This window comes from Labeo rohita, unplaced genomic scaffold, assembly GCF_022985175.1.
Source record: "Labeo rohita strain BAU-BD-2019 unplaced genomic scaffold, IGBB_LRoh.1.0 scaffold_611, whole genome shotgun sequence".
NCBI lineage: Eukaryota > Metazoa > Chordata > Actinopteri > Cypriniformes > Cyprinidae > Labeo > Labeo rohita.
In genome coordinates, this window is record NW_026129537.1 from 7,766 (window position 1) to 31,769 (window position 24,004).

At 39.6% G+C, this 24,004-nt stretch overlaps 1 protein-coding gene across 1 annotated transcript; it reads right to left on the reverse strand.

Moving 5' to 3' along the window:
- Positions 1-5,078: 5,078 nt before the first annotated feature.
- LOC127161317 (interferon-induced very large GTPase 1-like) lies at positions 5,079-23,535 on the reverse strand. Its single transcript, XM_051104006.1, is given in 4 exon segments — positions 5,079-7,545; positions 7,547-9,873; positions 13,967-14,025; positions 22,908-23,535. Coding segments are annotated over 4 exon segments (5,481 nt in total).
- Between the last annotated feature and the right edge of the window lie 469 nt (positions 23,536-24,004).

Here is a 24,004-nt window from a genome sequence, read left to right on the forward strand (position 1 = left end):
ATGGTGAAATTTTACCTTTTTTAGGTTTTGACACCATATGAAAGCTGAGTACAGGTCCCTTTCCAAAACTTTTATTTTTTACATAACCTGCGTTATGGCTATCTTAGGTTGGCCGATAGCGATGATTTTTAGGAATGGGATTTTGAGAAAAACGGCTTTAAAGTGAGACGGCTTTCACTTTCACTTTACGGGTTTAACGAGAGCTGTCTGTCAAGTTAGGAGCGCTACTGCATCATTAGACAAACAGACAACGTTTGTTTTCCGTTGATCACCCATTTTATGTTTAGTAAATAATGCAGCCTACTTTGTAGTAAAAGCGAGCGCAGCGCAACTGTTCGCGCACTGTGCATAAAACAGACTGTCATCGGACGACTCCTCTTTAGTAACTTCATCATCCGATCCTTCATCTCTGGATGTGAAATAGCCCGTAACATCATTTAGGGCACTGACATCACCAAAACTGGGCAGATTGAGACGAGTAAGATCGGTTAAGTGAGCAGCTGCAGTACTTTAGACGGCGTTGTTGTGCTCCGCCATCTCACGATATTAAAATAAATAAATACATAAAAAATAAATAAATAACTTTGCTTGCCGTACTTTACACAGGACTGGTGGAGAATGTGAACTGATACGCCTTTACTAAATATGTTAGGTGGCTTATTTTGATAGGTTAACTGTTTTTGTGGTGTTAAGGGAAAGCACCTCCGCAGCGCGTTCTTAACATAGGAGAAAGACAGTCATTTCTGCTTGCTGCAATAAATGTCTATTTTTCTGCACTAAACAAGTGAATTTCGAAGAGATATTTTCAGAGATGATAGACAAGATGTTATAGAATAATAATTTAATGAAAAACGAATTTCCTGAAAACGTCCCACCGCAACATCCGACGGGTTTTCCCAGATCTCATCACATATAGTCATATTTCTGCAAAAGAATTTCTGAAATTTTAAGCCGTTAAATTATTGTAGTTGGGTTAGTTGGCTTAGGTTTTATTGTTTTGCATTGACTTAATAATGTATAGTACTACTACTTCTTTTTTTTTTTTTTTTTTTTTACTTTTAATACATTGTTCAATTTAAAGAACTTTTTTGTCCAATAAAAATATATTCTTGTGTCATCCACCACTTTGTGGCTTTTTAAAAGTATCGGTTCAGGCACCGTTTTGGCATCGGTACCGTTTTAAAAGTATCGATTTGGCACCGGTATCGAAAAAACCCCAAACGATACCCAACCCTACTGGTTAATCCCCTCAATGAAAAGGTCTATGAGAATACAGTCCGGGAGGTTTGAATAGTGAGCAATGTCCAAAAATTCTTGAATGTAGCCCTCGAGCATTTGTGTACCCTGCTCGAGGGCTAACAACAGTTTTGTAGTGTCCATACCTGCGTGGCGTCCGGATGAGAAGTTGCTGGATCCTTTATTGGCCGAGTATTCTGTAACAGAGGGAGCGAGACGAGGAGGGAGCGAGACGAGAGGGGAGCGGATCCATTTGCAAACTTTTATTGTTGGGAGGAGACATAGACATGGTCAGGCAGGCAGGGTCAAACAACGGCAGACAGGTGTATGGACGGCAAGACAAGAGTAATCCGTGACGGGCGAGGGTTGATCAGCGGCGTACGTTATCCAATGGGCGAAGCAGTAGAATAGTCAGACAGGCGAGATCTCCGATAAGGCAGACAACGAGACAGACTTAACGAAACAACAAGCAAAACAAGAAAACTAGACACAGGGAAACTCGGAGAAACGCTTTGTATGAACAATAAACAATTCAATACTCGGCGATGAGTGACAGGAAGACCGGGGCTTTTATACTGTCTCTGATTGGGCGCAGGTGATAGGGGCAGTGGCTGATGGGGAATGTAGTCCGGGGTGTGGTCTAACAGTCAGTGTGTGAGAACAAGGTAAGAGCGACATCTGGTGGTGAGCGGTCCGCAGCTCACCGACCAGATCCATAACAGGAGTGAGTTAACATACACTTATTTAAGTTTAAGAATATTACATTTCTTGAAGTCAGGCGTAATACAGTATGTGGCCTGATGCCAGCAGAATGGTGGCAATTTTAAATATTATGTGGCAGAGGGACACTATACATTAATTATTACTATTATTAATTTGTGTGAAATTATATATAAAAATTACAAAATATTAAACGCACTCACCCAAGGGCTAGACCATAATGGCATACAGAACAGAGGTGCGTTAACCAATTCTGCAAGAACTGCTGTTACATCCACTGATGCTATGCATTCGCCAGCTATCCCTTCTGGTACAGGCCATTTGTCAACTACAGGTGTCGCTCTCAATACAGGTAATATCGGTGCCAGGCAACCTTTGGCTATCCATGCAATGTCCCCTCCCAGTAGTAGTGATGCCGAGCATTCATCGACTTCCCACACTGCACCCCCCTCCAATACACCACAGGTAAGTCACTTGAACAATGATGCTCTGATACGACAGAGCCTAGTTTGAACCTAGTTTGAAATCCCCCATAAACTGCGTTTTAACGCTGGGAAATAAAAATTATCTTTTTACTGTTTCAACTGAAAAAATTACAGAGCAATGATCAATTATTGTCTGACGACGCGGTTGAGATCAAAGCTGGTGAAGCCAATTTGAGATGATTTATTAAGTATGTACCCGTATATGTGTCAGCTAATCAGGAAAAATTAATCTCTCTCACAGTCTCTGTTTTCATGAAGACATTTTTACAACAAAATCAGGGCACTATATCAGTCCATTATATGGAGAAAAATCCTGAAATGTTTTCCTCAAAAAAACATAATTTCTTTATGACTGAAGACAAAGAGACATGAACATCTTGGATGACAAGGGGGTGAGTACATTATCTGTAAATTGTTGTTTCGGAAGTGGACTTCTCCTATAACTATTAACAGACATTAACTGTTTGAGCAGTTGAAAACTGCCACTTAATGAGAGTATGACAACCAGAAAATGAACGTTGAATAATAAAATAAATTCCAAATTCCATTGCCAATCCTCTCAGGATACCTGGAATCAGTGTTACAAGTACCCCATCACATCATTTTATTTTTACTGTAGCATAAACACCATCAAAACGACAAGAGCTTCGGACCTTCCAATGTTTCTCTATGGTGCTGAAACCTAAAGATGTCCAATTTCAGCTTATACTTAACTGCCATTGGCTCATCTGCGTTCGAGGGGAGGGGCTTACCGATAGGTCATTTGAACTGCATTAAAAACATTTAAGATTTGTCTGTATTAAAATAAGTTGCCTTTCTCTTATAAGGCCTTGTTTGTTTCTCCACCTAGTGGCAGTCTCACTGCACTTTCCAACTAGTCGTGCAGCAACTGTTACCTCGGCATGGTAAAATTAATGATTTCAATGAATATAATCAATGTATGAATGTATCGTCACAAAACAAATGACCCCCAAAATAAAAACAGTAGGTTTTAGGGGAATTATCAACATTAATAATGATTTAATAATTATAAAATAAATACTTTTGCCATAATTATTCTAAAGCACCATTTTACAGAAATAGTGTTTAAAAAATAATGTTGAAGTTAACAAAATATTGTTAATTCTAACCTTACGTTCATAGTTTGTAATAGAATACATCACATCCAATCGGGTGGTCGCATACGGTCTAGCCACAAAAGTTCAAATATTTGAACGCATTTGCAGTTCAAACCGGATCCAAAATGTCCGCATGACTCCACGCAGTCATGCGGACATTTGACTCCACGCAGCTTCTGCACTACTCTCCATTGGAAATAAATGACTTCCGGTTTGTCGCTTCTCGTTCGACGAAGATAGTGGAAAGGCAGCTTAAGAGTGCGAGTGTCTGAATGCTGTTATGGGACGATTGTGAACAGAACTGGTAACAGAACAGCTAGTCTGCAAAATTATCTAATACACAAAACCAAGTTTTGTGTGGTACACAAAACCAGTGTTTTACTTCATACCCCAAACTCTATTAACAGTATTCTATCAGCCAAGAAGTTGACTGAAAACAGCCAGAGAAGAGCAGAAGCAGGAGACGAAGTGATGATGATAAAAAAAAATAACAGAGTTCATTGAATAATCTTAGTTGTCTGTGATTCAATACTTAGACGTCATCTGACCAGCACAAATCCAACAAGTGTTATTTTACCACAAACAATATAAATGGAAAATGACTACTTCACAATATTATCCTGTGATCATAAAAATCTTGAAATGGAGACTCTTATTTCTTTCTCATGAACACAAATAGCCTTTGAAACAACACAATCATAAAACTAAACAATAGAAAAATAATATAAAATATAATAATTTATAAATTAATAATCAATTAATAAATCAATCAAATTAGTAAATAAATGGCTAAAATGATTATTGTAAAAGATTATAAGATTAGATTGGACAATACAAAAATTAAATGATAAATGATTACAAATAAATAGAAAGTAAAACTCTTGAAGCAAACACAGACCATTAAGTTAGTAAATCTGGAAATTACCAAAAGGTATGCATAATTTACATAACTGGTAAATTGTGTGTTAGCTAGAATATCCCATGATAGCTGGACTTTTTTAATAATACTTTCATAAAACACACATTCCAAGGAGTCATCAAAGAACAATTAAAAATAGGACAATTAAATGCTAAAATGGCAAAATATACGTAAAGAAGATATAGTAATAGCACAAAATCTGATTTTAGGAGTATGTTGAAAGTCAAATTTTTCTTGAGGTTGAGTAAAGGATGCCAAAGCATTATCTATGTATAACTGGCTGTACAACTGTACTAATCCATAATCCTTCAAAATAGGCCTCATGATAGCTATGTTTTTATTGCAAAAACAAATATACAGGCATTTGAATCTTAATTGATGTAAAATATAATGCAATGTTTTTGAATGTCACATACTGTGAAGTTGATAAAGTGTAGAATTTTAACCCAAAAGATGAAATAATGCAAAGATGCAAAATAATCATTTTTCTGCTAATACTTAAATTAGCAGATGCTAACGTTATATGTTGCACAACACAAACAACTCTGTTAACATGTAGTTAAGTGTTTCATGACTCCTTAAAACACTTATTTCATTTGTTCAAATGTATTTATCTAAACTCTCAAAAGCTTCCTGTTTTGTGTATTTTCTCCATTCATCTGGAATCTCACCCTGTCCCACAAAAATTTTGTTGTAGTATTTTTCCAGATCTTTCTGGAACTTGCACACAAACCACTTCCAGTAAGGCAGTTCAGAGAGGTCAGAGGTGATGTTCCACTTTGCATAATCTTCTCCTGCTCTTCTGTATTCTCTCCAGGGGACTTTTTCTGAGTCACTGGGATAAAAATATAGATTGCTATTTGCTACTGCTGATGTGCAGATATGAGTAGACAGGATTTCTGTGTTGAAGTAATGTATTCCGCTTAGTCCAATAATACGATGAAATGAAACACTGTGATCTTCATCGTGGTTTTCTATGGTGTTGGTGCAGATGGCTTTACAGAATGGACACTGAACCCAACAGCACTGACAGAGGTGATCAATCAGAATCTCATCTGGCCTCAACTTGAGGTCCAGTTTTTCATCAAATGTATTAGTTTTGAATTCTCTGCTTATGTCAGATGTTATAGTAGGAAGTTCTTTTCTTATCACATCTTCTAGGAGGTTGAAATCATCAACATCTTCATGATTCACACCACTGAGGTCTTTTACAGAGAATACCAGCACATCTGAGAGCTGCTGTGTGAAACACTTCAACCACAAAACAACATCTCCTTTATTCATTTGATCATGTTCAGTAGATTCATGTGCTGCTTTCATGATCTTCTGCTGCAGGAGTCGAATGTTCTCCTTCATTTTGGGTGAAACACTGTCACTGAACTTATTAGTGATGTACCGACTGACTTCATCTCTGATGAAACTCTTGAAGTGATCACTGGGATTATCAATGTAGTTCATGAATTTGTGAAAATCCTCTTCCTCTGCCAGTGTCTTCAGGATGTGTTTTTCTAGATTTGATCTGTTTCCATTCAGTGATTCACAATTTGATCTCATTTCTCCTGCCAAATCTCTGGCAGTCTTTTTATAGACACTTTGCTCAATGGACTCTTTAAGTTTCTGACAGATGATCTCACCAAAAATAGCAGCTGATGTTGCTCCATGGCAGTATTTCCGAAAAATACCATAGTATTCTTCTCGCTTCCTCTCTAAATAGAGAACAGGGTCATTGGTGTCCCGGAACATTCTGTGTTGGTCAGTGATCATCTTGTTTGATTTCTTACAGATGGAATAAACCAAATCCATGAAGAATTCATTCTTGAACACATATTTCACTGGTCCTTCCTGATGTTCTGTAACTCTTGTCTTGATGTAATCTGTGAGTTGTTGAATGCAGCTGATGTTGTAGCCCATCTTTGAAATGTTAAAGGACATGATCATTCTGTTTGTCTGCTGAGCGACATCAATGACTAATGCTCTTATTTCAGTTTCCTCCTCTGGCCACAAAGTTAAAGTGTGTCCAAATGATTCTTTTGCTGTTCTGTAAGTATCCTTTACAGCCTCTCTAATCTCTCTTTTTGTGGACCTTTTAAAAATAACATATTCAGAATAACTCGACACTGTGAAAATATTGTACTCATTGCCCTCTTTCCAGTGGTCCACAGGTAGATGTCCCTGATAGATGTCATTGAGGATCTCTCTCACATCTCTTATTATGTCAGTGTCCCTGCTTGAGGTATGAGTCTCTCTGATGATCATATTCACACACTGTTCCCAAAACAAATCAAACTCTTCCTTTAGTGTTTCTTCATCTTTTGCTTTGTCTTTGAGTTTTAAGGCAAGTTCTTTGCTCTTTTCATAAAGTGTGTTTTCATGATGTGTCCTCTGATCATCAATCTTTTTCTTCAGGTCTCGCTGCTGAAGAATTTCATTTAATTTTCTCTTTGTTTCTCTCACAATGTTTTCCTGAAGCTCTTTGATTTTGATTTCAAATGATGTTTTCCACTGAATCAGTATATCTTTATCTTTGTCTTTATCAAAGATTTCAGACATTGATTTTTTCACATCTTCACTTGTCTCCTTCAGTTCTTTTTGAATATCATTTTCCTCAACCTCATAAATTGCTTCATTTTCTATTTTGTTGTGCAGTTTGTTTTCGATTTCCAGCATGGCACTGCGAAGCCTCCAGGACCACTTGCTGTATTCGGTCTCCAGTTTCCTGTAGGCTGCAACTTCCAGAGAATTCCTGAAGCTGAAGACGAATCGTTCCTTCAGTAAAGCCTCCCAGAGATCTTTAATACGAACTTTTAAATGTGTCAACATCATTTCATCTGATTTTGCAGCATGAGACATAATAGTTTTCTTTAGTTCTTGAACATTCTCACAGTATGATGGGTGTGGTGGTGCCATGGGTGGGCTGCCTTCCCAGAGGTGAGCAAAATACTTCACATCATTTCGTACATCAAATTTAATGACATCACTGAAACATTCTGCATCACAGACTTCCTCTTCAGCAGCGAGTTTTGTCATCTCATCCAGGGTCTTCTGCAGTCGTCTCCTTCCCTCCATGTTTTTCTATAGCTGTGACGTCCGAGACGTTCTGGTGTACAAACATGCAGCTGGGATTCAGTTTGACCTTCTTCATCCTCAGGAAGGCCTGAACAACAATCTGAAGAATGTCCTGCATCTCAGATGGGTTTTCACCAAAGATGTTGATTAGTGTCAGATTTCCAATACCAACAACAAATGTGGCCAATTCATTATCATGATGTCTTGTTGATCTTCCAGCCAATTCTAGAGCATGAAGGCCCTCAGTATCAACAACCAGAATATAGTCAAAGTTCATATGTGTTTTCATCTCGTCTGACACTCTGACCAGCTGCATGAAAGCTCCTCTGGTGCACCTGCCAGCACTGATGGCAAACTGGAGTCCAAACATGGCGTTCAGCATGGTGGATTTCCCAGAGCTCTGAATCCCTAAAACTGACAGCACAAAGACTCTCTGGTCTCCCAGTTTCTGGATGAGTTCATCTAGAACAGCAGAGATCCAGATCACAGGAACATGAGCAGCATCTCCATCCATCAGCTCCAGTGGAAATCCAGAGATCATCATCTCTGCTGCAAGAGTCGGGAGAGAAGAGAAGTGAAACTGCAGGTCTGTCTTGTTCTTCTTCACAGATGAACATGATTCATAGATCTGACCGATTTCCCTCATGATGTGCTCCAAACCAAAGGTTGCTGTTTGGAGTTCCTCAGATATTTTCTCAAGTTTAGTTTGTTCAGCTGCCAGTTTCTCAGATTTTTCATTGCTTTCTTTCAGTTTTACAACTGTTGACCACTGTTCATCATATTTTTGATGAAGAGCAGAAATATCCTTGGAGATATATTCATCCAGGAAGATTCCAAGCCATTTAAGAAAATAGATTTTATTCTCAGCATGTACGTGGATTTCATTAATAAATGATTGCATAAAAATGTGTATGTTAACTGCATGCTGCTGCTCACGTATTCTCCTCAAGTTGGCTTGTTTTCGGCTTATGTCCATTTCTAACTCTTCTGCTTGAGGTCGATGTAGTTCTTTGTTCTTCTGACTCCACTGATGCCACAGTTTCCCCTGATGAGGCAAAAATGATTCTTTGATTTCTGTCAGATGTTTATTCTCCAGTAAACACATCATTTGCTGTGCTGCTTTTCTTCCTGTCTTGCAACCATCATCATCTTCCTCATCAACTCTGAGTATATCTGAGTGTTTGGACACATCTTCAAGACTGAAATTTGAGTCTAGCTCTAAATATGAGAGACAATGATTTGTAGCTCTTCTGAGTTCTTTACATACATTTGACTGATTTCTGTCTTTCAGACCAATTTTGAATTTCCCCTTTTTTGTTTCAATGACAGCAGATTCATCCTCTGTAAAAAGACAAATGAGTGGCTTTCTGTCCCTGTACAGGTTTTGGATTATTTTGGCGCTTTTGTCATTCCTGTCCAGTTTTGGTAGAAGAACAACATTGACTGAGGCCATTTCAGTGAGGATCTGCAGCTGTTTATCATGGTCTCCTGCATCACCATGTAGATTACAGAACGCAACACAGTCTGTGAATTTATCCGTGTTTTTCCCAGATGGACAATACCAGGCGATCTCCACCACTCCATCCATCAGGACTCTGGTTCTGCTGCTGCCTGAGCAGTTCCTGTGGAAGAATGTGTTGTGTTTCTCATTGATCAGACTGTTCATCAGCTCAGACTTAGATGAAGACACAGAGCCAAACCTGAAGAAAGCCACCATTGGAGCTTGTGCCTTGTAGATCGGCTGGATTTGACTGATGATTTCATTATGTGTATTTTTCGTCTTCCAACTCTTGCCGATTTGTCTGAATGTCCAGAAAGGAAACTCGATCTGTTGTGTGAATGGATCAGGAACAAGCAGAGGCAGAGCATACTGACACTGGGACAGTTTAGTCACCATTAGCTGCTTTAAGAAACCATCAGCACAATGAAACATGGCCATCTGAACATCCATTGGGTGAACATGGTCTGATTGACTTGTTGTGTTAGAAAACGACATTTCTTCGAAAATATCACTCTCATCTTTGGATAAGTCATTGTCTCTTTGTTGTGTTTTATATGATTCATTAGTCTCTTCAACATTAATGTATCTTGCTCTGTAGTCCATCATCAGCAGTTTTTGTATGAAAGTCTGAACCAACTCCTCCTCAGTACAATATTCATGGGATTGTAACGAATGTGATGTTAACTGAAAAACATCTTCAGTTCTGAGTTTATTGTTGTGCCTGTCTTCAAGGTGAATTCGTTGAAACAGATTATTAATTTTTCCAATCTCTCTCTGATGTAGGCATTGATCTTGTCTGACTTCTGTTCCAAAGGCCTTGTTTTTTCCCTATAAAAATAAAAATAAATATACAAAATTCACATTAATCAATGGTTTTAAAGAACTACACAATGGACCTTTTTCAGCTTTCAAGGTTTGTACAGAAGTAGTAAACTATAGCAAGGTTTACATTTGAGTTACATTTGTAATCTTCGAGATATATATATATATATATATATATATATATATATATATATATATATATATACACACACATATATACGTGTATATATATATATATATATATATATATACACACACACACACACATATTATATATATATATATATATATATATATATATATATACACACACACATATTATATATATATATATATACACATATATATATATATATACAGTGGGTACGGAAAGTATTCAGACCCCCTTAAATTTTTCACTCTTTGTTATATTGCAGCCATTTGCTAAAATCATTTAAGTTCATTTTTTTTCCTCATGAATGTACACACAGCACCCCATATTGACAGAAAAACACAGAATTGTTGACATTTTTGCAGATTTATTAAAAAAGAAAAACTGAAACATCGCATGGTCCTAAGTATTCAGACCCTTTGCTGTGACACTCATATATTTAACTCAGGTGCTGTCCATTTCTTCTGATCATCTTTGAGATGGTTCTACACCTTCATTTGAGTCCAACTGTGTTTGATTATACTGACTGGACTTGATTAGGAAAGCCACACACCTGTCTATATAAGACCTTACAGCTCACAGTGCATGTCAGAGCAAATGAGAATCATGAGGTCAAAGGAACTGCCTGAAGAGCTCAGAGACAGAATTGTGGCAAGGCACAGATCTGGCCAAGGTTACAGAAAATTTCTGCTGCACTTAAGGTTCCTAAGAGCACAGTGGCCTCCAAAATCCTTAAATGGAAGACGTTCGGGACGACCAGAACCCTTCCTAGAGCTGGCCGTCCGGCCAAACTGAGCTATCGGGGGAGAAGAGCCCAAAGATCACTGTGGCTGAGCTCCAGAGATGCAGTCGGGAGATGGGAGAAAGTTGTAGAAAGTCAACCATCACTGCAGCCCTCCATCAGTCGGGGCTTTATGGCAGAGTGGCCCGACGGAAGCCTCTCCACATGGAGTTTGCTAAAAAGCACCCGAAGGACTCCAAGATGGTGAGAAATAAGATTCTCTGGTTTGATGAGACCAAGATAGAGCTTTTTGGCCTTAATTCTAAGCAGTATGTGTGGAGAAAACCAGGCACTGCTCATCACCTGTCCAATACAGTCCCAACAGTGAAGCATGGTGGTGGCAGCATCATGCTGTGGGGGTGTTTTTCAGCTGCAGGGACAGAACAACTGGTTGCAATCGAGGCAAAGATGAATGCGGCCAAGTACAGGGATATCCTGGACTAAAACCTTCTCCAGAGTGCTCAGGACCTCAGACTGGGCCGACGGTTTACCTTCCAACAAGACAATGAACCTAAGCACACAGCTAAAATAACGAAGGAGTGGCTTCACAACAACTCTGTGACTGTTCTTGAATGGCCCAGCCAGAGCCCTGACTTAAACCCAATTGAGCATCTCTGGAGAGACCTAAAAATGGCTGTCCACCAACGTTTACCATCCAACCTGACAGAACTGGAGAGGATCTGCAAGGAGGAATGGCAGAGGATCCCCAAATCCAGGTGTGAAAAACTTGTTGCATCTTTCCCAAAAAGACTCATGGCTGTATTAGATCAAAAGGGTGCCTCTACTAAATATTGAGCAAAGGGTCTGAATACTTAGGACCATGTGATATTTCAGTTTTTCTTTTTTAATAAATCTGCAAAAATGTCAACAATTCTGTGTTTTTCTGTCAATATGGGGTGCTGTGTGTACATTAATGAGGAAAAAAAATGAACTTAAATGAGTTTAGCAAATGGCTGCAATATAACAAAGAGTGAAACATTTAAGGGGGTCTGAATACTTTCCGTACCCACTGTATATATATATATATATATATATATACACACATATATATATACACACATATTATATATATTGGCTGTATATATAATATAATAATAAGTGTGAAGTCTAAGCTCAAGGTACAACTGTGCCTTTTGTTTAGCACCTATGCATTTGAATGACACTTGTATGCTAAATAGATCAAGGCTGGGAAAAATCTTTAACTGAGCTGATTTCCTGTACCACATTTGCATGCTTTGTTTAGATTGATTCCACCTCTATGTACTCCGCCTCCTTTATCAAACCCATATACTCTGCTGTGCTGAGATATTGGAAGACTTTTTGATGACTGCAGCGCTACGCAGCGAGTATCTGAATAAAGAGAAACTTCTGCTTCAAGATATCCAAAACGTCTCCTGGTCTCTAAGGAAAAAAATTCACAACACGTGTCTTACCATATTATTTCAGTGTATCTTAATTATGAACACAATTCTTTCAACGGAAGTAAACCCTGCTTGAAAATGTCACTAGATGACCTCATATGCTAAATAGCATATTCATGACATCAGTGGGGGGGGTATTGTCTTGCCTCTCTGTGCTCACATACTGCACTTTAATACAGCCAAATTCTCCATAAAACGTTTTTCATAGAAATATTTTACGGTTTCCTTAAGTTCTGTATCAGTTACAATATATTACTACTCACTTATAAGACCCTAAATGGTTTAGCTCCTGCGTACCTAAATAGTCTTATATCACGGTACAATCCATCATGCTCCATAAGGTCGCAAATTCCACTAAAGGAGGTAGAGCTTTTTCGCATTTGGCTCATAAACTTTAAATCTAGATTATAGATTTATTATATCTGTTTAGCCGAACATTTACATAATGCCTCTCATAATCTTGTACTTTAGCTATAAAATACTAATTAAATACTTTTTAATCCCAAATCCTCGTCTTGTCTTACTCTTCATGAACTCTGTGTATTCTAGCTCAAGACAGTTAGGGTATGTCGAAAAACTCTGACCATAATTTCTCCTAATTTTTACTAATTATTTTATGACTAATAAATCTTTCAATGAGTAAACCTGCCTGTGTTTATTATAGACTATTGTTATATTATGCTAGACTAATATTACTATATTATTTTCAAATTAATATTTAAATTATCGTCATTTAATCTGCATAATCAGTAGGGTACTCCTGTAATAAAGTAGAAGAATGCAGTATAATCCTGTATACATGAAATAAGCCTGCTCTCGAGCAACTGAGGGATGACCTTTGAAGATCTAATCAATCCAAGATAATGCCAAATCATCAACAATCAAATACAGCTAACTAAGTTAGCGATGTACAGTGATCTTCATCAGAAAACATCCTTCAAGATTCATAACTTAAAATGTCCTCATCATCAATAAAAAATGGCTCGTTTGGATCCGAGGTCCAAGGTGATGTCACCCGGGCACAGTTGTTTAAATGAACACTGCTTCCAGTGCGAGACATCGACAAGTAGTCGTCTTCTCACCGTAGGCCCTGCCCACTGGCAATTAGTTGCTTAACGGCTAACACTTGAATACACTGAATGAGTGTCGAACTGCGTCAAAAGCAAATAGAAATTATGATCACCGCTGCTATCTTGTCTACACTGGATACAGTACACAGATGCACATTCGCTTTCTGACACAGTCCACATGCTTGAGTCTGTTGTCAATAGGACAAATGGAGTGAAAAAACATTGACTTTGAAGCGTTTATTTTGAACGGCTCATCTGTGTCTTTGTACAGATATCAGAAGGATCCCAGCCTAAGGAACAGGTGGATAGTTTATTTTTAATGGTGTCCAGAATCTTGTCAGAGGATTGTTCAGACTTCGGAGCATGTTGTTTTGTAAATGATGCAATGATGCATGAGATCTGACTACAGCTGCATCACAAACCGTAAGTAAACATCTTTATAAAGCTTTGTCTGGAAATTACAGGTTTATTTTGATCATGTTGTCAAAACACTTACATGCAACAGTGTGGGGGTGGGGCACTGATACGGTTGACCTTAAAGGACACGTCCCTTAAAACAGCAAGGGACATATTCAAATAATAGAAAAATCCATGTTGTGACCCCTTTAATGCTTTCTTTTTATATTCAGACCTGTGAAGCATTTTCACCAGTAAAATATTTACTTTAGGTACTCACCCTATTCTTTACTCCAGTCGCTGATGTTGTAGTGTCTTCTTTACTGATTGTGGGTTCAGCTTAAAGGAAACAGAAATAAAATTCATGCGATTAAAAATGTCAATTTTCATTTTTTTCTTATAAGATTTAGAAAAATATTTTTGTACTTCAACTATTATTGTTATCTTAACAGTTAGACCAATGTTAAACCACACCTCCCCGTAACCTCACATACCTTTTCTTTCTCATTTTCTTTAAAACATTGTTAAACTATTTATGTGAATAACATTATTCAGCCCATCATGTAGTTGTTGTGAGTGTCATGGCATAAATTGAAGCAGTTATTAAAAGTCCGCATACTTACATGATTGGAAAACAGTAAAAAAAAAAAATTAAATTAATGGCATTTTAGACAGCACTTATCTACATCTCCTTTACTGAATCAGGCCACTGGCCTAGCTGTCTGTGTTTAAATTAATGCAGTTACAGTTTAAACAAATTAAATAGCTAATGTAGGATCCCATAAAATTAAGATTCAGCTATTCCCTGATGACTAAATTGGATAATGAGCATAATAGGCTTTGCATATATTATTACTACTGTTTTAAATATATATAATATATAGTTATATATAATATCAAAATCATTATATTACGATATATTAAAATGATTATTATAAAACTACATTATTATCCATGGCTCAATCAAGTGATTTGCAAAAGGCGCACCAGCTGGCATCACCTCTACTTTACATTATTATTTTTTTTTACCTTCATTGTAAATGTACTCTGTTGTTATTTTGTGATATTTGATTTGTCAGCCTTGCTTCATGTTAGCTTTCTTAAATCTTTTACAGTAACTTCCTAACAAAGTACCAGACTCGATTAACAAAAAAAAAAAAAAAAAAAAGTAAAACCACTGCTACCTACAGCCATAGTTTTATAAAAGAATGAGTGTTAAATAAATGTTAGTTTTCTTGTTGAAATTATTCAAAGCTTAAAAACATGCAAAATAATAATTCATGATTTAAAACACACTGATCTAATCTAGATGCCTAGTTGAATTTCTTATAATCCTAATTTACCAAAGGCAATGTAACATTTATTTAGCTGGCGTATCAAATGCAGGTCTATGTGACGGTGGCACGTGATTACACAGCGGCTTTGTGTTCTCGGTTTGATGTTTTGTTTTTTTGTACTTTTGGAAATTGGGAGATGATGCCAACTTTATGCACCTATAAAGCTGGACTTTATACCACCAGAGATTCAGTGGACCCTGTGAAGCTATCAACATCCTGCATAAGTGGCAGCGGAGGCGAAGAAGAGAACGGAGGCAAAAGCGGGGCAAGAGAGGTGTTCTACGTGATAAGCTACATGCCCTATAGATCAGCCCTTCTGAGACTCTTTCTCGCAAATTCCCCATCAATCGTCAACAAGATGGGTGAGCTGTGGCTGAGGATTATGTTGCACGGTATGAATAGCTGTGTAATGATCACAGAGACTTGGCCTAATGACAACATTCCTGACAAGGCTGGAGGCCACTCGTAGGAAGTGCGTAAGATCCAATTGCGAGCTTTATTATCCAGATCGTAGTCAAACAGGCAGGGTCAATATCCAAACAAACAGTACATCCATGGTAAAACAATAGAGTAATCCACAAAACAGGCAGAATGTCGAAAAACCAGAGTGAGCAGTCCAAAGTGACAAATAAACAAGGCTATGAAACTAGGCAAAACTATGGCAGAAATCAAAGACAAAACTATGACCATGAAACAAAACTGTGACAACAAACAAGGCAATGAAATCAGAGAAACGCTTGGTAGAGTCCGCTACAGAAAAACAATACTTCACGCTTCCTGTTTGGTGTAGGCCTCCTTTTATGGCCACCAAACAGGAAGTTACCAATGAAGCAGCAGAGGGAGCAGCAACAGTCAGTCAGTGGGCGAGGGCTCCCTCTGCTGGCGTGGCGTTACAACATTGTATTTAGCATTTAAAGGGGTCATCGGATGCCCATTTTCCACAAGTTGATATGATTCTTTAGGGTCTTAATGAAAAGTCTATAATATACTTAGATTAAAAATTCTCAATGGTTGTGTAAAACAACACCCTTTTTACCTTGTCAAAATCAGCTCTGCAAAAATAATCTCATTCTAAATTGTTGTTCCTTTAAATGCAAATGAGCTCTGCTAACCCCGCCCCTCTCTTCTCTGTGTGGAAAAGATGGTCTTGTTTACATTAGCCGCATTAGCCGCGTTTAGCCGCTAAACTTCCTAACTACCACGTTATAAGGAAAGGTGATCGCAAAGATTCATAAAAAATACTTAAACTCACTTCTGCTGTAAGTGAAGCTGGATCATGAATGATGCGCACAAACATAAACGGATATATGTAGATCGGGAGGCGTATTCCCTTCACAAGCAAACATAATCTACTGCATCTTCAGCGGCTCAGATGTCGGGAGTAAATGACGACCACTATGTTCATTATTACATCCAGCAACACAACACCTCAATCGCTCAATCAGAGATATTCTTGTCTAACTTACATCCCTGCTCTGGCATCAAAACATGGAAAGTTACTGGACTATGACAGCTGAACTAAGGTAAGAGCTCATGTCAACCAACTATCGTGGGAGCGGCGTCTGTCGGTGTGACGCCACACATTTATTTTTACAGATTACTTAAAAACCACTGCATGGATTTTGAGTAGTTATAATGATTGGATTAGGACTGGTGTAAATTGTGCAGGCTGCTATACCTGAATACTTCATTTGCATGCTTTGTTTAGGGTCGTCACCCAGGTGCTTTGTCTCCAGATCTAAGCACTGCCCCCTAAATGTATATAAACTACAATGTATCACTGTCTTAGTGAGACGACTTTTGATGACTGCAACGCTATGCAGCAAGTATCTGAATAAAGAGGAACTTCTGCTTCAAGATATCCAAAACGTCCCCTGGTCTCTAAGGAAAAAAATTCACAACATGACGAAGAGATGATCTCAGTCTGATGAACAGCAACAGTGGACTTTTGTCCTTCAGTGCCATTAGGTGAAAGCTGTACTGAGGAAAATCAAAACTCACCAAGGCTGCAGGGCCAGACCGGGTGTCATGCCAGACACTGAATTGTGTGCAGGAGTGTTTCAGGACAACATTTCACTGCAGCTCAGTGTTTTTCTTGTTTGCCTCAAATCCTCCATTATTGTACCTGTGCCTAAAAAGTCAGCTGTTACCTGCCTCAATGACTATCGCCCAGTGGGTCTGACCCCTATCATCATGAAATGCTTTGAAATGCTTGTTTACAAGCGGTAAGAATAGGGGATAATATATTGTCTATCCTCATTCTGAACATAGGAACTCCTCAGGGATGCGTGCTTAGTTCAGCCCTTTTCACTCTCTTCACTCACTTTGACTGCACCCCTGCCTACGCCTCTAATAACATTGGGAAATTCGCTGACAACACCACTGTAGTGGGTCTCATATCAGACAATGATGAGATGTACTACAGAGAGGAGATCCATCACCTGTCCTGTGGTGCTCAACAAACATCTGGTTTTGAACACCAACAAAACCAAGAAGGTTATTGTGTACTTCAGAAGGTACCGAAGGACAGCACATGGACCACTGCTCATAGAGAGGGTAGAAGTGGAGTGTGTGGATAACATTACATTCCTGGGTATCCACATTACAGCATGAGCTCTCACTTGGGCTCTGAACACCTCCCACCTGGTAAAGAAGGCTCAACAAAGACTTTTTTACCTCAGAAATGTGAAGCAGGCTGGACTCTCCTGTCAGCAGTTGGTAAATTTTAATAAATAAATACAATAATAAATAAATATTTACAAACATTTTTCCACTCTTCCTTCTCTGATAATGTCTCCACTGCTAAAAGGACATACTATCATAACAAAATGAACAATTCATCTAAATCTCGCATGCTCTTTAAAACATTTTCCTCCCTCTTTTGTTCTCTTCCTCCCCCTCCTTCATCAACTCTAGCAGCTGATGACTTTGCCACGTTCTTCATTAATAATATCAAAACGATCAGTGTACAATTTTCCATACCACAATCTGCCAAGCACATCTTACTAGCAAACATGCACTCATTCGCATCCTTCTTTTCAGTCTCTGAAGCAGAAGTCTCCAAACTCATCCTTTCTAATCATCCTACTACTTGTCCGTTTGATCCTATTCCATCTCATCTGCTTCAAGCTATTTTTCCCGCAGTTGTACCTGCACTCACTCACATCATTAACACATCCCTTCACACAGCCTGTCTAACAGACATTTCTTTCTGGATCAAGGATCATCATCTTCCACCTTGCCAAGACAGAACTGCTTGTGGTTCCATCAAACCCATCGTTTCATCACAATTTCACCATCCAGTAAGGCATATCAACCATAACTCCTTCAGACTTTCTTTGACCACATTGCTAAAACTGCCTGGTCCTACAGATTAGTTTTACTCAACAACAGGAAGATCAGGCCCTTTCTTTCAGAACATGCTTCACAACTCCTTGTTCAAGGACTTGTTCTGTCCAGGTTAGACTATTGCAATGTTTTTTTGGCAGGTCTTTCAGCCAGTTCTATCAAAACTTTACAATTAATCCAGAATGCGGCTGCACAATTAATTTTTAATGAGCTGAAAAGAATGCATGTCACACCTCTCTTCATCAGTTTGCACTGGCTACCAATAGCTGTTCGCATAAAGTTCAAGACATTAATGTTTACCTACAAATCCACCATTGGCTCTGCACCCCTTTACCTAAATTCATTACTTCAGACTTATGTGCCCTCTAGAAGCTTGCGTTCTGCAAGCGTATTATTGTACTATCCCAAAGAGGCACAAAATCACTTTTACGGACTTTCACATTAAATGTATCCTCCTAGTGGAATGACCTGCCCAACTCAATCCGAACAGCTTCGGATTCCGTAAGTCCTTAGCAATCTTCAAGAATCGGCCAAAAATGCAATCTTTTCCATCTTTATTTGACCCTCTAATTCTAGCATTCTCTAATTCTATTCTATTTTTCATTTACTTATTGTTTTCTTTAAAAAAAAAAATAAATAACACTAGGTTCTTGTAACAGGACTCGTGGGAAGCATATAAGATCCAAGTGTGAGCTTTTATTGAACACAGCGTAGTCAGACAAGCAGGGTCAATCTCCAAACAAACAGTGAAACGTAGGCAAGACAAAAGCATAATCCATTAAAACAGGCAATGAGTCCATAAACCGGAGAGCAGTCCAAATAAACAAAAAAAAAACAAGGCTGTGAAACTAGGCTAAACTATGGCAATGGATCAAGACAAAACTATGGCAAAAACAAGACAAAAACTATGACTACAAAACAAAACCGTGGAAAATAACAGGGCAATGAAACAGGAGAAAACGCTTAGTAGAGTCCGCACAGCAAAACAATACTTTGCAATGTCTGTTTGGAAATGGCCTCCCTTTATGGCCACCAAACAGGAAGTTACCAAAGAGGCAGCAGAGGGAGCAGCAACAGTCAGTTCATGGGTAAGGGCTCCCTCTGCTGGTGTGGCATTACAGAATCCCCCCCGGCGCTCAAACAACAACAGTCCAGGCGGGTGGAGGAACAGAGGCAAAACAGGGGGTGGGACAGAGGGCCAGGTCCATGTAGAGGAGGTGGGCCTGGATCGTGGAGCAGGGACAGACAGTGAAGCACTGGAGGACCTGGACCGTGGAGCTGTGGCAGACAGTGAAGCACAGGAGGACCTGGACCATGGAGCAATGGCAGACAGTGGAACCTTGGAGGACCTGGGCCGTGGAGCAGTAGCAGACCGTGAAACACTGGAGGGCCTGGGCCGTGGAGCAATGGCAGAGTAGGAAGCCATGGTGGAGTAGGCAGAGCAGGTAGAGCAGACAGGAGCAGTGATATCCACAGTGGAACTAGTGACATCCATAGCAGAGCGGTGTGTTCACGGACAATTTCCTTGGCCGTGGCATGACAGGCAGAGAGTTTATGATAGGCCTTTGTGGCTGAGACATGACAGGCAGAGAGTTCATGGGAGGACGCCGCCTCCATAGGAGGATCTACAACATATGCTGACACCTCTGGAGGCATGGGCGCAGATTCTTGGACAGACGTGGCAGTGAGTTCATAAATGGATGCCACCTCCTTAGGAGGTTCTGCAGCATACGCTGACACCTCTGGAGGTATAGGCGCGAACTCATGGACAGTCGAGGCCTCTGGAACAGACTCGTGGACAGACGAGGCCTCTGGAGCAGACTCGTGGACAGATGAGGTCTCTGGAGCACAGTGTGCAGTCCACACAATTAAAATGGCAACGGCCATTATAGGCAGCACAGTAGATAGTGGGATGTCTGTTGGCCTTGAGGGTTTGGACGCTGTGGACTTGTGGCTTGGGAGTGTGGGCTCTGCGTGGCTTGGGAGCGTGGGTTCAGCTAAGACGTGATGAGGCTTTAGTGGATCAGCTGAGATGTGATATGGCCTTGGAAGGTCAGAGGGGACCTGGTGAGGTTCTGGCAGGACAGTCGTGGCTTGGCGAGGCCCTATACTAGCGGCCATGTCGTGAAGAGGCTCTATTAGAAGCACTGTTGTGACTTGACGTGACTCAAGGGGGGTCTGCCGTGACTTGACTTGACTTAGGGAGGTCTGTCGTGACTTGATTTGACTCAGGAAGATCTGCCATGGCTTGACTTGACTCAGGGAGGACTGCCATGACTTGACTCGACTCGTGAAGAGCAGTTGTGACTTGACTTGGCTCGTGAAGATCAGCTGTGGCTTGACTTGGCTCATGAAGGTCAGCTGTAGCTTGACTTGGTTCATGAAGGTCTGCTGTAACTTGGCTTGATTCAGGAACAACAGCTGTAACGTGACTTGACTCATGGGGAACAGCTGTGACTTGCCTTGACTCGTGGAGAACAACAGCAGTGTCTTGGCTTGATTCATGGAGAACAACAGCTGTGTCTTGGCTTGACTCATGGAGAACAACAGCTGTATCTTGGCTTGATTCATGGAGAACAACAGCTGTGTCTTGGCTTGACTCATGGAGAACAGCTGTATCTTGGCATGCGAAGGCTCTGGTGTAGCAGACATGACATGAGCTGGCTTTGGTTTGGTGGGTATAGTATGAACAGGCTTTGGCTTGGCAGGCTTGGCATGAGGGGTTTCTGATGCAACTTGAATAATCCCAGACATGACTTGAGCAGGCTTTGGCTTGGTGGGGAATGTGGGATTGCATGGTTGTTCATCAGCAACACCCACAGTAAAAGGTGAACCAGCCAGCATCAAAGCGAAATCAATGTATTGTTCAAGAGTCCAGTTTGAGTCCATGACGGAAGATGTCTTTTAGTGCAATATCATTAAATCCAACCAAATGGCACAGCTCACAAAACTCAGCAACATAATCTTTAATGGGCTGGTTACCTTGGCGGAGACGTTAGAGGCGTGATGCTGGATCCATGGTTGAAGTTGTGTGTTCTGAAAGCCACTGGATCTTTGGTAGGCGAAGTATTCTGTAACAGGACTTGTGGGAAGCGTATAAGATCCAAGTGCGAGCTTTTATTGAACACAGCGTAGTCAGACAGGCAGGGTCAATCTCCAAACAAACAGTAAAACGTAGGCAAGACAAAAGCGTAATCCAATAAAACAGGCAATGAGTCCAAAAACCGGAGAGCAGTCCAAATAGGCAAAAATAAACAAGGCTATGAAACTAGGCTAAACTATGGCAATGGATCAAGACAAAACTATGGCAAAAACAAGACAAAAACTATGACTACAAAACAAAACCGTGGAAAATAACAGGGCAATGAAACAGGAGAAAACGCTTAGTAGAGTCCGTACAGTAAAACAATACTTTGTGATATCTGTTTGGAAATGGCCTCCCTTTATGGCCACCAAACAGGAAGTTACCAAAGAGGCAGCAGAGGGAGCAGCAACAGTCAGTTCATGGGTAAGGGCTCCCCCTGCTGGCATGGCGTTACAGTTCTGTTCTTTTTGTAAGGCCTCTAACACTAGCTTGCTTTTTTGCTTTTCTATTCTGTTTTCTTTTTTTATTATATAATTTTTAAAAACCTTTGCAATGTCTACTGCACAAGGCCAACTGAGACTTTTGTTGATTTTGATTGCTTCCATTGTCCTCTTTTGTAAGTCGCTTTGGATAAAAGCATCTGCTAAATATAAATGTAAATTTCTATAGTAGTGCCATAGACAGTTTCCTATGCTTATTGTGTGACTGTGGTATGCTAGCTGCACAGCACAGGACAGGAATGATTTGGCCCGGGTGGTTAAAACAGCACAAGGTTTGTCGGAATACTCTTCCAGATCTGGACTTGGTGTATGCAGAACGCCTGCAAAAGAAGACATTACCACAGATCCCACCCTTCTGGGTCATAGACTTTTTGACCCCCTGCCCTCAGGGCATAGATACAAGACCATGAAAACACACACAAACAGACTGAGAAATAGCTTCTTTCCAAGAGCTGTGACGTCCATTACACACCTTGCACTTACACCCTCCAGCTAAAGACATAATTTTCACTTTTGTTGTAACTGTTGCTGTTTGTTATTTATTGTTGGTTGCTATTCATTGTTGTTTTTGTGACTGAGACTCACCAGACAGAATTTTATTTTACTATGTACAGTAACAATAAAGTAGATGAAATGTTTTATTATATAATAATAGGTTTAAATATTGAATGTAAACATTACAATTGTTACAAATCCTGTCCATGGTGCATCACATAGACTCTTGATATCCACATTACGGAGCCACTCCGAGTATTTCCTAGTTCCCTAGTCTAGTTAAGTTTTGTTTCTAGTTTGGTTATACGAGTCTTGTTTCCTAGTCTACTTTATCTCGTCTTGCATATGGATTCGCCCGCTTCACGTCTCATTCGCTCCATAACAACAATTGAGTGAAAGGCAACATCAAAGAAAAACAACATGTGAAACATCAGGAAACTAAAACACCATTCTTACCACTTTGACATGTAATGTTTTTCAGCTCTTCTCCCTGTTTTATTGTAGTGTTGTAGATCTCTACAGTGTAGTGCTGCTGTTTATTCTCATTAAATAGATGGTCAATCTTTTTCATCAGTTCTCTCATCTCTGATTGGTTGTTCATAGTCTTGTTGCAGGTGTGATATCTTCCTCCACATTTCTCCAGCAGCTGCTCCAGAACAGAGTTTTTTTTCATATCATCTTTTATAGTGTCACACTCTTCTTCTCTTTCATAAGTGAAGAGAATCATCACAAACTGAAGAACTTTGTCACCAAATACTCTCTGTAGCCACTCAAGACCCATTTTATCAGCATCCGTTAACTGGCCCAGTCGCACAACAAAGATGAAGGCATGGATTTCATTTTCATTCACTAGTTGACCAATGACATGATTAGCAGAGTCCAGGTTAAGTTCATTCTCATGTAAGCCAGTCATGTTGATCACTGAGATGTGACGTTCTGATATCTTCCTCTGTAAAGGAACAATTGTGCGTATTTCTAAATTTTTAATATTTGGTTGTTTTTCTCCAAGTAAAATGTTGCCATATCCAAACTGAATGGCTGCACAGTTTCCAGTTGACACAATGGTTAGTTCGGGTTTTGTCATCTCTAGAAAAAACAAGAAAAGTTTGTTAGAGATATCAGATATCATATACTCTGCAACATAAGAACAAGTCTTAATCAGCAATGCAAATACTGTTTGTTTTTACCTATGCTTTTATCTGATGAATCAGAGTCGCACTGTTCAAGTGCTCCATAGTCTGTCTCTAGAGAAGCGTCCATGGCATTACTGGAAAGAAAAGTAAATATCAAACGGGTCAAAACTTGCTCCACAAAATATGGTTTGTTTAGAGTAAACAAAACCAAGCTGTTTTAGTTTAAAGGCCTAAAAGTAAATTTTCTTTGTCAACTCGATGTTTGGTCCAGAGTTCATGATTAACCCTATAGCAGGGGTGCTCAACCCTGTTCCTGGAGATCTACCTTCCTGCAGAGTTCAGCTCCAACCCTGATCAAACACAGGAAGGTAGATCTCCAGGAACAGGGTTGAGCACCCCTGCCCTAGAGCATGTGCACCT